Source organism: Triticum dicoccoides, chromosome 4B (assembly GCF_002162155.2).
Source record: "Triticum dicoccoides isolate Atlit2015 ecotype Zavitan chromosome 4B, WEW_v2.0, whole genome shotgun sequence".
In the NCBI taxonomy this organism is placed as follows: Eukaryota; Viridiplantae; Streptophyta; class Magnoliopsida; order Poales; family Poaceae; genus Triticum; species Triticum dicoccoides.
The window spans coordinates 403,007,531-403,024,218 of record NC_041387.1 but is presented as its reverse complement, the minus strand read 5'-3'; the positions used below and the strand labels follow the sequence as shown (position 1 = coordinate 403,024,218).

Here is a 16,688-nt window from a genome sequence, read left to right as displayed (position 1 = left end):
TGACTCTAATTACTTCGGATTGTTATGTGCACACTAAGCGAGGTGCAGTTAGGAAAGAAAATGTTTTCTAATTAAAGTGATTGAGTGATTTAAGGTAAGGTTAATTAATTTAGATTTGTTTTTTAGTGATTATTAGTAAAGTATGATGCGTCTTTAAAATCTTTTATTTGTTTCCTTAAAATCTATTATTTGTTTCCTAAAAAAATTTGCAATAATGGAAGGTATCGGTTGATTTGGATAAGTTAGTAAATTTAGATCCGTGATTGCGTGCACGTTTGGAAAGTCCTGATTTGCAAGGAAAGAGCTGAGGGGTAAATAAACTGGTGAATAAAAAACCATCATCGAAAAAAATCTACGACGGTTAACCTACGGAAAAAACCGGACGAAAGTGGTGGGACGAAAAAAACCCTGGAAGCGAGACTACCAACTGCTTCATTAGAAATAGAGATTAGAGACATGTGGTGCGTCTTCCTTCCTGCCACACGTGTGACAGTTAGCGCGACCCAAAAGAAAACAATGTCCTCCAGCCCAAACTATCATCGGGCACTCAACTCGGCCCAACAGAACAGAATCTTTGGCATCCGACGTTCTATTGAGGCAGTCATGCTGCCGCTTGCACATCCTTCGTTCAGACCGATACAATTAGCCTGAACCCCAGTTTCCCAACCCCTTCTCTTGGTCCTCCGCCGCCGCCGATCCCGCGGCGCCGCTGCCGACGTCGTCTCCTGCCGAGCCCAATCGCTTTCCAAGACTGGCTCAGCGTCCCAGCGCATAGCCTCCTCGTCCACCCTTCACAGGTAAGCCCTAGAAGTCCATGGGTTTCACCTTTTCTGTATTTGCCACTGCCAGCAACCAAATCGCCTGGTCCATCCCGGTCATGCCCGCGTGCGTGGTTATCTAGGATTGATTGCTGACGTTTTTGCCGCCGCAGATGTAATTTACAGGATTTACTTTCCCTGCAGAAGCCTGTGTGCAGCTGTGCCGGCCGTCTGTGCTTGCTTGCTTCTGCGCGGTGTTTCGGCCGGGTCTTGTGATCCACAGGATCTGAGGCGGTCGCATCCGCAATGTTTCCGAAGAAAGGGCCCAATCCCTACGGCCAGCCGCCGCAGTATGGCGCGCAGCAACCGTACGGCAAAATTGTAAGGCGCTCTGTGAAACTCATCTGATGCTTTGATTGGCAACCCTATCTAATGGTGCAAGGTTCTGATATATGTGCGTAAACACTTGCGCCCTTTTGGTTGGGTTTTCGCAGCCTGGTAGCGGCGGGTATGTGACATCTGCTGCAGCAGCTGGTGGCACAGATGGCCCTCAGTTTGGCGGCAATGCGGCACAGGGTGCTGTGGGGCAGTATGGAGGGCCTTACGCTGCGGTTTATGGCGCGCAGAAGGTTAATTTCTGCTCCTTTTCAATTTGAATTCTGGATGCAATTAATTTTGTTTCCTAATGTTGCTTATTGCTCATTGATGTTACACATGTAACTGAATTGTGTGAGTTGTCGTTTGTCGGTTTGTATTGTACTCATATATACCAAAGGCATCTCTTTGAGTGAAGGCAAATAATCAAGGTTACTAGATATCAATCCAATTGTATCTAAATATTACCCAGTACATGCTTTAGGGAATTATAATAGGTCCACATGGACATCAGTGATAAGCGAATCCTAGGTTTGACCAGTGTTAAAGCTACTGGCCGGCATTATTGGTCTATAAATAAAACAAATGGGTTTATTTGAAGAATAAGCCCGGTTCCTGAACCCGAAAAGGTCCATTTATATCCCTTCCGTACTCTTTGTCTTATGCACAGAAATAATCCATGCATAAATAGAAATAATTTTATGTATTTCAAAGTTTACCTGGTCCCTCAAGTGTCACCCACCAAAAGAATAGTCGGAACTTTGGGCAAAATGTGAAATACATGCCTGCGTTGGAAACAAGGTCTAAATACTCGCTTTCTATTAGAGTTATTAGTTGAGAATTTGCGGTACAATCCAGAAATTTAAAACAGCTCTATGGGATGATCTGAGCAATATAAAGCTTGATCTTGTACTCCCTCTGGTCCCGTAAAAACTTCCCTTTTGAACAAGGATAGAGTCAAACTTTGAAAAATTTGGCTCCTAAAATCTGCCTACATGAGCTATTGATCTTCCTCAGTCTGAAAGATAAATCCCGTCATCACCTTTTATTTAATGGAAGGTGTAGAATTTTATATAAGTTGCAAAGCAACAGCTCTTGCACAGTATCCCCTTGCCACTTTTCCTAACGTTCTAGCAATGAACTTGCATCATTTTACAGCTACATTTTCATGCCTTTTGGGAGAGCACAAGCTTTAGCTGAAGGAGTTAAGGGCCTTAAGCTATCCCAAACTGGTAGCTTGGGTCCCTTGCCACCTTTCCTAACATTCTAGCAATGAACTTGCATCATTTTACAGCTACATTTTCATGCCTTTTGGGAGAACACAAGCTTTAGCTGAAGGAGTTAAGGGCCTTAAGCTATCCCAAACTGGTAACATGGGTCCCCTATGGATCATTGAGCTTCCCAACAATTCCAGTTCTGAAGCTGGGTGAAATCCAAGATCTTGATCTTACAGCTGACTTGGGTTAGTTTGGGTAGAATGACACAAATGTTGCCATTATTTTGCTTAGGTACAGATAGAAGTTATAGCCCCCACAACTGTTTTACCATAGCTTCTTATGATCATGTGATATCTGAAACCACGACGTTATTCTCCATGTGCAACTTCTTTCTCTATCAACCACAGCAATCAATATATATCTATATGAAGACTATAGAGAATCAGAAGTCTACCCTCTTTAAGATCTCTCTCCTCCCCTGTTCCCACTTCTGTTCAGTGTTCACCACATATATCTGGTTATGCATGAGCTTTTCTGGTCTTTTGGGTGGTGAACAGGACTCAGGAGATTGGGGTCTACAACCTTGAAATCATTTATGCTTTTCCTCACCAAGTCAGTCCACGTATAGTAAAGGATGACCAGAATTTAGTTTGCCATTTTTGGAGTTAGGCTTCATCTCAATTAATTACATGTTTTGCATCACAAAGATGTTTGAAGTTTTTCCTTTTCCATCGCATAATTGATGCTTTGATCAAGCTTTTCAAAATATAGGTGAAGTTTTATTCGCCCCCAAACTAGAATTGCACAAGGGAGAAACTACTATTGTTACATGATCTTGTTACAGAATATGCCAATTGAAAATTCCGCCTAATATATTTAACAGGTTGGTGGACTTGCTGGCAAAGGTCCAAGTTCTTCTGGTCTTCCCAACCTGCAAGCTCATCAAACATCACTCTCTGAGTCATCAAAGTTCTCATCTGGAGCTGTAGGGTCCAGTCTGGGAAGGCCAAATGATGACTATCTAGCTTCTCGTGCATATGTGCCAAAGCTAGAGCAGTACAGTATGAATTATGAATTGGAGAGAAGGATGTACGGTGAACAGTCAGCTAATATTGGCAGGAGAGATGGCTTCAATGATTTGGATAGAAGATACCCCGATCATATTCCTGGAAGCCATCAGGTTTCTCTTTCTCTCTCTGTACTGCCCATTTGTTTTTATTTTGTTCAGCACCTCTTAGATTTTGACAATGTATAATTATAACTCACTGGCTTTTACATAATCTCAGATTCACGACCGTGTGGATCAGGTAAAATCCCCTACCCCCCCTCCCCCCTCTTTGCAGAAAGCATCGTTCTGTTCTCATTTATCTGCTGTCTTTGATAATTAGTTTATTCCCATTATTAAATGATGTTGAAATTTTAGGTTTCATCGACGCGACATCAGCAACTCCTAAAAACTCCACTGCAGCCTGTCTCTGACATACGGTATGTTAGCTCACAGTAAGGTTATACAGATGATTGCCAGGTTTTTGGTTCACATTATTATAATTTCTGCTATTGTTACTGTTATTAGTATTATCAGTATTATAATTATGTCCTGATTATAACCACTTAAAAAGGTGCCTCAGATAAGTGAAAAGTTGCTTCATCCAGATATCTCTGCCCTATGACTAGGTTTTGGTAAGCTGTAAAAAAATGTTGATTACCTTGGAAAGTAAACCACTAGCGAATTAGTGACCTTTGTGTTTGTCACCACAACAAAACATAGCACATGCACTGAGTAAAAGTATGCATTTCTGGCAGACAAGCCGATTACTTTGCAGGAAGGGCCGGTCCAGTCCATCAAGGTTCCCAGGAAGCTAGTGCATATGGAGGAGTTGAAGCCGATCATCACAGCTTGTCAATTCTTGGATCTGTTCCATATGGCGGCCAACAACAAGCTTCAATCTTGGGGGGGACCCAGAGGACAAACATGGACAGCCTTGTCTATGGACAAGGGTCATCGGGCAGTGGTTACGTGATGGGCCTACCCCCTGGACACGACTATGCTTCAGGGAAGAACTTGCTGCATGCATCTTCAGAGTCTGATTACCGAGATAGCATCTTACCTCGTGTACATCCAAGCATCCCCATGGTTGATGAGCCAACAAGAGACAGGGTTGTTTTTCGCCGTGAACTGGATCTAAGAGATGAGGAGCATAGAAGGGGCCTTTTGTGGGAAAGAGAGAAGGAAAGGGAATGGGAACGCGAACAAGAGCTACGATACCATGAAATGGAAAGAAAACAAGACAGGGAGCGGGAGCACGAACGTCTAAGAGAGCGTGAAAGGGAAAGGGGACTCGAACAAGAAAGAGTACGTCTTCGCGAGCGCCGGGAGAATGGGAGGGAGCGGGATAGGAAGCATGTGGCTATTCCAAGGCGGGAGCACACTCCTCCAAGGACACCTCGTGAAAGGCGGCGTTCTTCTTCTGTTAGATCTGAGAAGCCTTTGCGGCGGCTTTCGCCTCGACGTGATGTCCTGCATAGGTGGACCTCCATGTTTCCTCTGTAGTTTTGTGGATGCAACCCGTTGCTGCTTCGTCTTCGGCCAGCCTTTATAACTAACTCTTTCATTTGTTGTCCTGAAGGCCTCGTTCACCTGTTAAACAACTAAAGAGAGAATATATTTGCAAGGTAAACAGATAGTTGAGTTTGTCACATTGTTGCTGTTCAGATCAAATAATAATGTTAGGGGCTAATCTCTTCAATGTGCTCTCGGTCTTAAAGCCCCTGATTCTTGTCCTTCTGAAGCCAGTTAGTTTTAGCACCTTTGTCCCTGCACACACATGTGGAACTATCTAGTTCTGTTTGTGTCTGCAGTTCCGGTTATTCATCCATCTTCACTGAGCCATGTTTCAGCATTTCTAGTAGCTATTTCTCTTTATCTGGCACCAAGATATCACTTCCCTCCAAGTGATATGAAAAATCATGAGATGTTTCTTATCCAATTGGAAAGCCACCCCCACCTTAATTGGAGATTGTGCTCCAGTGTCCATGATAGTGCAATCATGAACACATTTGCCTCCTTTTCGCCTTTTGCCTCCCCGTTTATGCAGTTGATCATGGCTTTTCTTTTTGTACATTTATGTTATAGTTCTAGTTTGCTTCCTTTTATGAATTTAACAATCAGTTTCTTTTTCGCAGGTCTTTCCATTTCGCTTGGTGGATGCTGAGAGGGACTACTTATCTTTGACAAAGCGATATCCTAGACTAGTGATTTCTCCAGATGTTTCTAAGGTCTGTTGTTGTATGAATAAATTTTCTTTTCAATGGGAAATCATAGGATTATTTTTTCCTAATCAGCGATTTGTTTATAGGTTGTCTTGAACTGGCCAAAAGGAAACCTTAATCTTTCAATGCGCACACCAGTCAGGTATGCTTTCTATTTTAGATACACATTATGCTTTGCTTGCCGAAGTGATTTTTCTTCATTTCAATAGCATCATTGTACCACATTGTTGCTATTGCCGTAAAACAGTTTGGAGCATGACATCCATGAAGTGGATGATAAGGCCGACGAAAGAACAGTTTTATCTTCAGAGAAATCGTACAGCACCGGCACTCCAGACACTGTTTGGAATGTAAAGGTTTGTGTCTACAATTTTGTATATTTTATTTTAAAGTATGGACTAGATTGAACTAGAGTAGCTACAAGTAGACGATTACTACATCAATATGTGTAGGAATCATGTGGCACACTGGTTGGAGTTATACTCATGTTTGCAGACTCTGTGTACAATCCCTGGTGGGTGGTGGCATGCAAATCTATGCGGTCCATAAGTTGTGGTACTGCATTGTCTGATGCCATTAAAATTACTTTCCCATTTTTTGCTCAGAATTCTCATTTGATTACTTTATGACATGGTTTGGTTATTATGCATATCTGATATTTATCAAAAAGCACGAGATTCTCGTGCGGGGGCTGGGGTGTCAAGATCTTGGGATGTACTGTTTGTGTATTTTCAAATATCGAAGAATTGCCAAATTGATCTTTGTAACAATTCTTATTCTGATGAGCGTGTGCAGGTTCTCTTGATGAGTGGTATGAGCAACGGTGCCTTCGCTGATATATGTTCATTGAGAAGTGCCGAGGAACGACTAGCGCACTGGAACAATGTCTTGAAATTTGCTGTATTTAAGAAGGATCATGCACTTATTACAATTGGAGGTCCTTGGAGTGCAGCAATAGATGGTGGAGATCCATTGATTGACTCTTCGTGCTTGGTGCGGACTGCTATCAGGTATGTAATCATATAACATACTGATCCATTTGTGAACTGGCAGTTGTGCTAAAATTTACCCTACTTGTACAGATGCACTAAAGAACTGGTTCAGATTGATCTATCTAATTGCACACACTGGAATCATTTCCTCGAGGTACATGTTAATTTATTTTTTAGCACTTATGATGAACTTGCATGTAACATTATGCTTCCACCATATTGAAATTTTGTTAAGATGATGTACTAATTGGATGTTTGCCGCTTAGCAAGGCAATCTTATGCCCATTATGTTCTAGTTCTCAATCACATTGCCAGTTCAGATATAGTCTGCTGTCCAAAGTAGTGTTTGCGAAACTATGATGTTTTTGTCAAGAATTCCTTGGGAGGAAGTCATAAAAAGTAGTAAGCACCTAAATCGAGTTGAAAACAAGTAGAATGTGGGTGGTGGTGGTGGGTATTGCACATCCACAGGCCACAGCTCCCACCAACTGAGACAGGCTCAGTTTAGGGATGTAAATGGCAAATAACCGGCGTCTGCAAGTCCCGTTTAGTTAGTTTTAGCTAGCTCCATAGTTCATTTACCCCGGAATTTTTTTTAACTGTTAGATTATTAGTGGGTTTAAATAGGACCCGGTTGACATCTCAGTTCCTTGACCTGCCTGTTCCAGCGTCATGGAAATCATTAATTGTAAATGAAGCCCCTATTTATTTTCCTGGCGAGCTGTCTGTTCCAGCAGCAGCAGCAACAACAACAACAACAACAACAACAAAGCCTTTAGTCCCAAACAATTTGGGGTAGGCTAGAGCCGAAACCGATAAGATCTCGCAACCAACTCATGGTTCTGGCACATGGATAGCAAGCTTCCATGCACCCCTGTCCATGGCTAGTTCGTTGGTGATACTCCAGTCCTCCAGATCTCTTTTTACGGACTCCTCCCATGTGAAGTTCGGTCTACCCCGACCTCTCTTGACATTATCAGCACACTTTAGCCGTCCGCTATGCACCAGAGCTCACTTGTTCGAACACTTGTCACAACATTATCTTTGCACATTTATGAAACACCGTTGCTGAAATTGTTATCGTTTGTCCAAGGCCCACCACATGACATTCCGCCGTATCTTATCGCATGCCTTCTCCAAGTCATGAACACCATATGCAGGCCCTTCTTTTGCTCTCTGTATCTCTCCATAAGTTGTCGTACCAAGATAATGGCTTCCATGGTCGACCTCCCAAGCATGAAACCAAACTGATTATATAAATAAATAGGAATATACTTCTCTGATACATGGAAATTATATAACTTCAAAATTATATAAAATGTTATGATATCACAATGATTACATTATAACTTCGAAATTATATAAATAAATAGGAATATACATGGAAATAGTACCAGACACATTGTTTGATATGATCTCAGTACACTGGAGCATTTAGGCGATAGACATGATATCCACTATTTCAAACATTGTTTTTGGTAAAGTTTGGACCTGGTAGGTTATAATAAAATCTTGAACCATACTTCTCTGATACAAGTACTTTCTAAGGGATTGGTTATGAGCATTTGCTCCCATCACGAAGTACATTCAGTTTTGTTTTAGCATACTTGTCACTGCACATTTATGAAACACCATTGCTGAAATTGTTATTGTTTCTATAACGTTTTTTAACCATTTGCAGGTCCATTACAACAGAATTGGCAAAGATGGACTCTTTAGTCATAAAGAGATTTCCGTACTGTTTGTGCCAAACCTGTCAGAATGCATACCTTCAGTAGAGTTATGGAAGAAAACCTGGATTACATACAGAAATTCAAAAGTAGACAGGGAGAAACTGGCTATAAAGAGTGAAAATGTTAGTTTGTCATACTCCTCCCATTGTTGACAATTGTAGCAAAATAATTTATCTTAGTCTGTGTTTAATACTAATAGCTCTATTTCCCGATTCGTATATTTTAGGCCCCTTGTGATACAAAGGAACAGAAGGAAGGAGCAGATGATGGTCATATGAGGGAGGGGGATATTTGCAAGGATGTTACCAAAATTGAGAAAGTTGATACTAAAATGGATGAGCAGGGCAAAGATGGGGAGGCAAAGTTTGTTGAGAATAAAGGGAAACCACTTGATAATGCTGTGGAACATAATAACAAGGGTGGGGACATTCAAGGAAATACCTCAGGCGATGCCTCCGTTCACCATGCAGTTGAGGATAAAAAGCCCACACGAAGGAAAGTAATAAAGAAGGTTATCAGAAAAGTTGTTCGTGAAAAGCCAACTGCTGAAACTTCAATTGACAAATCATCTCAGGTGGACAAGGCTGTGGTGGCAGAAACCGCAAACAAAACTGTGGAAGAGCAGGTTGAACAAACAACTGAGGATGTTAGTAAAAAAGAGGATGGAACTGGCATTAATCTGCAACCTGAGACCAATAAAACTGGGAAGAAGAAAGTAATTCGAAGGATTATTAAGAGAAAAGTTCCTGCTTCAGGATCCAAGTTGATTACACCTGCTGTACCTGCAGAAACAAGTAAACAAGGAGGGGAAGTTCAACAAGAAAAGAATGATGAAAGCTTGACTGATGCTGGAAATTCTCAGATTAAGCTGGCAGAACGGTCTAACATTGCTGCTGAAAAGATTTCAAATCCGAAGAAAGAAGAAAAGGCAGATAAGGCACATCTATGTACCGAGGATGAAAAATCAAATGGAGATAAGGTTAGTGAACAGGAAGGTGTGAATGGAGATGTGAATAAAGAGGGGGGAAATGGAACGAAAGATAAGGCAAAGGATGGTAAAGAAAAAAAGATAAATGACCTGAAGAAGGATCCAAAGCAAAAGTCACTTAATAATGACACCAAAGAGAAGAAGAAATCTGACGAACCTCCTAAACATCCAGGATTCATTCTGCAGACAAAAAAGAGTAAAGAGTCTAAAGTATGCGTAATGTGCTCTGTAATTCCTTTTTATTTATAGTGTTGCGTTTTGTAAAAGTTTTTGGAAAGTTACACGAAAATATTTATTGAACCACAATTTTGCAGCTCCGTCCAATATCCCTTTCATTGGATGGCCTACTAGACTATACAACCAATGACACAGAGGAATCTGTTTTTGAGGTATATATTCTATTTTCCATAGTTTTTTCCCTGATAACAAAATGGACGTGTTTTTTTTAATGTAATTACCACTGTAAATGTGATTCTAATTCTCTCTGAAGAATAAACTTTATTATCTTTTGACATTAATATATGCTCTTGTTTCCCTTTTTTAGCTTTCGCTGTTTGCTGAATCGTTCAGTGAAATGCTTCAATTCAGAATGGGCTGCATTATCCTGTCTTTTCTTGAGGTAAGTTTCTTTAGCTCTGCCGACACCTTTAGCTTAAGCATAATAGCAGCTGGTCTTTGTGTCAAAACGCTCTTATATTATGGGACGGAGGGAGTACCATTTATGGGACGGAGGGAGTACCATTTATGGGACGGAGGGAGTATCATTTACCCATGTCATCAATTTTGTGACACAGTCAATCCCTTTTTTGTTTGTAATCTAGTGCATATTTTGAATTCCAAAATGAGAAAACTCTGCACTGAGTATGCCATGTATGCTTTCCACTAGTTCACGTCGACAAATTCATGTGGTTATTACTTAGTTTGTCTAGTGCTCTAAAGGTTTTTGCTTTGTCAAACAGCAGTCTCCAGAACACAGCTTTGGCCACTAATTTCTATTTTAATACTAACAAAATCCAGCAACATTAATAATGCTGTAGTTTGCTTTTGGGGGTTAAAGCTATTATAGAACCAGTGAGTGCAAAAGTTATCACACTCAGTCATGTTTCCTGGTCCTTGTCAAAACTTTGGCATTAAGGTTATACCTATATGAGGATGTGGTTCGCTTAGCAGTCGAGATATCATGTCTGTATTGTCCGGTAGGCTGTTAGTTTTCTGCCTGTTCCCAAACAAAATCTTGTTTGGCCTTCTTTTCTGTTCCGGAACATTAGGAGCCTAATCCTGTTTCGTCTTGTCTTCATAATAAAAGGGGTAGCAGTTCTTGTGTTCAGGAGTTCTTTTTACGTGTTAATATCCGCCCACATGGGGCTTGATGTTTACTTGTTTCACAGAAACTACACAAGCACTTCGTTACAAAGAAGAACCGACGTAAGCGAACAAGAGAGGATGATCTAATGAAGGAAGGCACAAAATCATCAGAAAAGAGATCAAAGACAACTGACGATGCTCACATTGAAAGTACCCCTAATAATATCAGTGCTCCAAAAAATGATAAAATAATGGAAGATGATAAGAAAAAGATGAGCATAGATCAGATACCTTTACCAGCTACTCGTGATGAACCTGAAGCAGCAGAGAAGATGGAGGATGAAGATCCTGACTACGAAGAAGATCCCGAGGAAGTAGAAATATATGAAGACGATGAGGACATGGATGGTGATACAGCTGAGCAACAGGTATGTTTTGCACACAATTTTGTGCACACTAGTTATAGTTGATTGACAATCAGACATGCCATTTATTTATCTTGTGTTTCTTTTGGAATTCCCTTTCTTCATAGCAATAGAGGTGTTTGTTGCGGGCTGCTAATATTATTGTGGAATTTTTACTTGTGCTTAATTAATTGTTTCCATAATATGGAATCTACATCAGCTTTCCATATCTGAAGTTGATAGTTTTGGATGAGACCAGGTTCTGCTATTATGTTTTGTCAGTTTCATCCAGGACTAATGCAGAAACTTGGTCGTCTCAGTGCTCAAGCTAACCTCTCAAGCTATACTTGTCAGAGCTTACAAAATTTTGTGCAGTGGCCTTTACACCTGACAGGGTCATTGGATGATAGTTCAAATTTCATGTAGAAGAGAGCTGTTTTCTACAGTGGGTTTTGTACACTGGTCCTTGAATGATAGTTCAAATTTCATGTAAAAGAAAGCTGGTTTATAATCTTCTTGAAAGTACACCTATAACATCCTGCTGTTCCCTCATGTTTCACAGTGTAATTGTTTTATCTATGCCAGGAGATTAATTATGTGTATCTGTGTTTGCCTGTGTACGTGCTGCAGGACGGTAATTTGAACAGTAGAGAGGTCAAATTAGAAGTAACAAAAGAAGATAAAGTGAACCAGAAAGCAGGGAAGGAGATCGAATTAGAAAATGTTGCCTGTACAGATGAAAAGCCTGTTTCGAGGAAGGTCAAGCCTACTATAGCAGAGAAAGGAGGTTTGGTAGAAGTTGGCGATAGGGCAGCTGTATCACCGAAAGGAGATTCAGCAAAACATGAAGTAGTTGATAAGGACCTGTTGCAGGTAAATTTTCTGTTGCAAGAGACTAAGAGTTGCCATAAAATGATAAGATGTCGCTAATGTGTGCAGTTTCCCCCCTTATCTTGTAGGCTTTTCGCTACTTTGACAAGAGCAGAGTGGGCTATATCAAGGTAACATACTAATAATGCCTTTATTTTGAAACCATGATGTCTTTTTCTTTAAGCAATGACTCTGCTATTACTTGCACTCTATTTTTGTGGCTATTGTTCTTATGTTGCATTATGTGTATTCACAACTGCAGGCAGAAGATCTAAGGTGCATTATTCACAACCTGGGGAAGTTCTTGTCTAATAGGGACGTGAAGGTTAGATATCTGAACCTGTTACTTACCTTCTATGGTCTTTATTTGTTGAAATTATCTTTTGTATCGATTTTTTTTTGTATCCTTCTCAATTCTGAATGTTTTAATTATGTATGGTTTGATATCGTATCAATGCATTAGTGTTTCTGGCATTTAGTTTGCATCCAACAGTGACATGTTTTCCCTCGGCAGGACTTGGTGGAGACTGCGCTTGCTGAGAGCAATTCGGCGAGGGATAACCGTGTTATCTATACAAAGCTTGTGAAGATAGTGGACCTCTGATGCGTCCCAGTTTGTAGTTTCCAGGAAATCTGTTTGATGGAAGAAATTTAAAGCGAAGTCGCAACTTATTCATCTAAGATTCTCGTTGAAGCCTTGAAGATGATGCATGAAAAGTTGACATGAGGGGTTCATTTTTAATTTCTTCCAGCATGAATTGTACCTTTCCTTTTTCTTTTTGAACTGATAACTTTTTTTTATGGAATGGCAAATATTAGTCCCAGAGTTATGCATTCTTTTTCCCTTGATATAATATAAAGGCGTGAAAAAGCAACCCTTTATATTTCATTTGAAAGGAGAGTAGCAGTTAGCCTAAAAGGCTTACAACACAAAACAGATCTGTACACATTTGTTTGCCTGATTGCTGCATTGTTTGTGTAACTAAAGGTTTCGTAAGTTGTGTTAGAAACTTAGAATTGATCGTTTTACCAAAAAGTGACATCATCTGCTCGTGACGCTAGAGCCAAAAAGAAGCTGCTGAGAAGTGAGCTACCGATCAGCGACCCTGAATGAGCAGCAGCCAGGCGCCAGCGAGAAACGCGAGCAAGTTGATGCTGCGAGGAGGCGTAGCCCTGCAGGCATGGCCGCGGTAGTCACCGTAGATGTCCGGGTAGTCGCCCATGGGTGGCTCCAAAGCGTTGAAGTCCCCTCTCTTGATGGTGTGGCTGCACCCCCTCCTGAGGGCGTAGCGCGCGCCCTCCACGGAGGCGCCGTTGTGGAAGCTGAAGCCGTCCAGCGCGCTGGCCACGCAGTTGAGCACGTCCTCCGTCTCCACCACGCACGCTCCGCCGCAGTAGTAGTCCACCGCCCCCAGCGGCACGCCCATCACCCCCGACGGGTCCAGCCGGAGCGCGCCCTCGCAGCACCCGTACACCTGCCCACCAGGAGAGGACCAAGGTAACTAAGACCCACCACCAACCGTCGGCTCAAGAATCAAAGGCAGACTTGGTACCTGGCCGTCCTCGAAGCACTGCAGCGACCTCGCGGGCAGAGGCTCTATCGGCGCAACGTCTGTCACGCACGCATGCAGAGAAGAAGAGCCCACGTCAGTCGACGCCGGAAGCGTTAGCATTGCTGTGTTTGTGCGTGCACAGTGCACTATACCTTACCTGGGTTGCAGGATGATGCGCACAGGCGCAGGCAAAGGACTGCCAAGCCGCACCAGCCGCGGATGAGTCGAGCGGGGAGGCCCATCGGCGGAGACCCGGCTCTGCGTTAACCGCGGTGGATTACCCCATGGCGAGTGGCTTATAACGGGAGCCAGATGATCGTTCATTGGTACTGTATAATGTAAGTAAAAAGGAGCGGCAAATTCAGAACAACCCGCACCTGCCTGCTCTCTTTCCGCTAGCTAAGCTTCTGGATGATAGCAACAGCGGCAAGGAAAATGCGTTTGGACGGAAGTACAGACCGGCTGTTTGTGCTACCGGCCAACAGCAAACACACAGTGGCTACCTGAAAAATCTGAAAGTTGAGTTAGTTTACAAAAAATTGCTGGAGATGCGGGGTATCGGTCCCCGTACCTCTCGCATGCTAAGCGAGCGCTCTACCATCTGAGCTACATCCCCTTTCAGCCGTCTGCTTTTCTACAAAGAATATTCCAACAAAATCATGAATGGTAACAGCCTGCGATTATTATTGCACTGCTTGTGTATGTTCGCAGCACAAACTGTGTATATGCTCTCTCTCAGCACAAAACAAACCGGCTGTATTTTGTTTGGATCTGCAAAGAAAGGAAAAACAAAAAATTGGAGAAGTGGGGTATCGATCCCCATACCTCTCCCATGCTAAGCAAGCGCTCTACCATCGGAACTACATCCCCATGTTGCTTTGTTCACTTACAAAGCCTTAATGACAATGGGAGAACAAGTTCTGTGCTGGGCCGGACGATAATTGTCCACTAAACGTTCTTTTTTTTTGAGCAAAGGCACATTAAACGAATGCTCTATGAATTTCATGCCCCGGCCATTTGGGAACGAGTTTTGGGTTTAATGCTGAGGTGGAAAGATGGGCCGGAAAACAGATATGAGGATTACATTTCTATCCTGTTTCTCTAAAAATACTCCTCTATTATCATGTTTTTCTTCAACGAAAATTCTTTTTTTTAGAGTTTGAGCAATTCTTGTTGTAAAGTCTTTTGAATCAAGCTGAAATGATCGATATGGTTGACTAGAGGAGGGGGATAGGCAACTAACAATTTTTAAGCTTTTCTTTATCAATTTAAACCTTGCAACAAAATAGGTTGTCTAGATATGCAACTATGTGAACAACCTATATGATGCAACGACAACTAGCACACAAGCAAGTAATGGATACAACACAAGTAATCTTGCAAAAGTAAAGGCACGAAATAACCAAGAGTGGAGCCGTTGGAGACGAGGATGTGTTACCGAAGTTCCTTCCGTTTAAAGGGAAGTACGTCTCCGTTAGAGCGGTGTGGAGGCACAATGCTCCCCAAGAAGCCACTAGGGCCACCATAATCTCCTCACGCCCTCACACAATGCGAGATACCGTGATTCCACTATTGGTGCCCTTGAAGGCGGCGACCAAACCTTTACAAACAAGGTTGGGGCAATCTCCACAACAATTGAAGGCTCCCAACAACACCACGAAGCTTCACCACAATAGAGTATGGCTTCGAGGTGACCTCAACCGTCTAGGGTGCTCAAGCACCCAAGAGTAACAAGATCCGCTAGGGATAAATGAGGGGAATCGAATATCTCTTGGTGGAAGTGTAGATCGGGCCCTAGTCACCCAATCCTGAGCAAATCAACAAGTTTGATTGGCTAGGGAGAGAGATCGGGCGAAAATGGAGCTTGGAGCAACAATGGAGCTTAGAGGTGGAAGAGGTGGTCAACTAGAGGTAGGAGATGCCCCTTTTATATTCAAGGAAGAGATCCAACTGTTATCCACTTAGACCAGCCTGCGACATGCGGTACTACCGCTCCAGGGGCGCGGTACTACCGCAAGGCCACACGGTACTACCGTGGGGGACCACGGTACTACCGCGGCAGCTCCAGAGACTATACCATAGGCAGAACTACCGCGAGCGCGGTACTACCGCGAGGCAGGTAAGGCAAAGTCTGGAAACGACACAGATGAATAAAATTACATCCGTGCCTACTTCCGCGGTTAAAGAGACGATGCAAATATCCGTCACGGTACTACCGTCCACAAGGCGCGGTACTACCGTGTGGGTGCGGATGTAAAAAATTACATCCGCCCCTACTACCGTGAAGCAACGACACTAGGCCAGGGAACCACGGTACTACAGCTCGGGGGGAGCGGTACTACCATGGTCACCCGCGGTACTACCGCCCTCGGTGTGCGGTACTACCGTGTGGGCGCGGATGTAAAAAATTACATCCGCGCCTATTACCGCGACGCAGCGGTACTTGGCCTAGGAGCCACGATACTACGACTCTGAGGGAGCGGTACTACCGTGGGCTCCTGCGGTACTACCGCGCATGGGCACGGTACTACCGTGAGTGCCTGCGGTACTACCGCTCCAGGGAGCAGTACTGCCGCAAGCTCAGCAACAGTAGTCCAGACACTCACATAGAGGATAGACGGGGAATGCTCCAAAGTGCAAGGGAAAGGAGGAGACAATGAAAGAAACGTGTACGTGATGATTCCACCCGAACCTTTCTGACGCGGACCCCCTCTTAATAGTACGGCTCTCCTACAACTCAAATCCACCAAAAAGAAACGTAGAACAACGCCGTCTTCAATAGTCTTTGAGGGGCACCGAATCATCTCATGCCTAGTGATGAAGCGTCTGAGAAACTCAAGGCACCCGATTAGTCCGCAAAAGCATTGTCATCAATCACCAAAACACCTAAGGGATAAATATGCCCTTACAATCTCCCCCTTTTTGGTGGATTGATGACAATACGGGATTTGCACATAGATGAGATAATATTGAGCAAAGGCAAACCCCTCCTCTCTAGAATATAGACGGGCTCCCCCTAGATGTGTGCAATCTAGATGGATGCTTTGGACTGCATAGCACACAAACTAGGATCAACACTCCCCCTATATTTTAGAGATAAAGGCATGATAACTAACATCTAAGCATAGCATAGCACAAAGGTAGCACAATATATCACAAGCTCGCTAAGATAGATAGAGTGTATATGTCTTACACCATATGAAGTAAAGCAACCCAAAGCAAC

The 16,688-nt window shown here is 42.8% G+C and overlaps 2 protein-coding genes and 1 non-coding gene across 5 annotated transcripts; 1 reads left to right on the top strand and 2 right to left on the bottom strand.

The window, feature by feature from the left end:
- The first annotated feature begins 624 nt into the window (after nt 1-624).
- On the top strand, nt 625-12,801 carry LOC119296347 (protein SHORT ROOT IN SALT MEDIUM 1-like). Of its 3 annotated transcripts, none has more exons than XM_037574744.1 (22): nt 625-797; nt 966-1,139; nt 1,253-1,387; nt 3,234-3,530; nt 3,637-3,657; nt 3,774-3,835; nt 4,154-4,876; nt 4,978-5,023; nt 5,534-5,626; nt 5,707-5,762; nt 5,868-5,976; nt 6,416-6,630; nt 6,703-6,766; nt 8,294-8,467; nt 8,572-9,543; nt 9,648-9,722; nt 9,878-9,952; nt 10,722-11,066; nt 11,673-11,915; nt 12,002-12,043; nt 12,175-12,237; nt 12,427-12,801. In XM_037574744.1, the coding sequence occupies exons 2-22, from the start codon at nt 1,065-1,067 to the stop codon at nt 12,514-12,516; spliced, it is 3,975 nt and encodes a 1,324-aa protein (XP_037430641.1). In that variant the 5' UTR covers nt 625-797; nt 966-1,064; the 3' UTR covers nt 12,517-12,801. The 3 variants fall into 3 exon arrangements, with proteins under 3 accessions (XP_037430641.1, XP_037430639.1, XP_037430640.1); XM_037574742.1 differs by having other exon boundaries at nt 963-1,139; XM_037574743.1 differs by having other exon boundaries at nt 932-1,139.
- Nucleotides 12,779-13,742, bottom strand: LOC119296348. Its single transcript, XM_037574745.1, has 3 exons — nt 13,623-13,742; nt 13,466-13,524; nt 12,779-13,387 (listed from the first exon to the last, which is right to left on the bottom strand). The coding sequence occupies exons 1-3, from the start codon at nt 13,705-13,707 to the stop codon at nt 13,010-13,012; spliced, it is 522 nt and encodes a 173-aa protein (XP_037430642.1). The 5' UTR covers nt 13,708-13,742; the 3' UTR covers nt 12,779-13,009.
- A 266-nt stretch (nt 13,743-14,008) lies between these two features.
- Nucleotides 14,009-14,081, bottom strand: TRNAA-AGC. The gene has a single exon. It is a non-coding gene; the product is annotated as a tRNA-Ala (tRNA).
- Between the last annotated feature and the right edge of the window lie 2,607 nt (nt 14,082-16,688).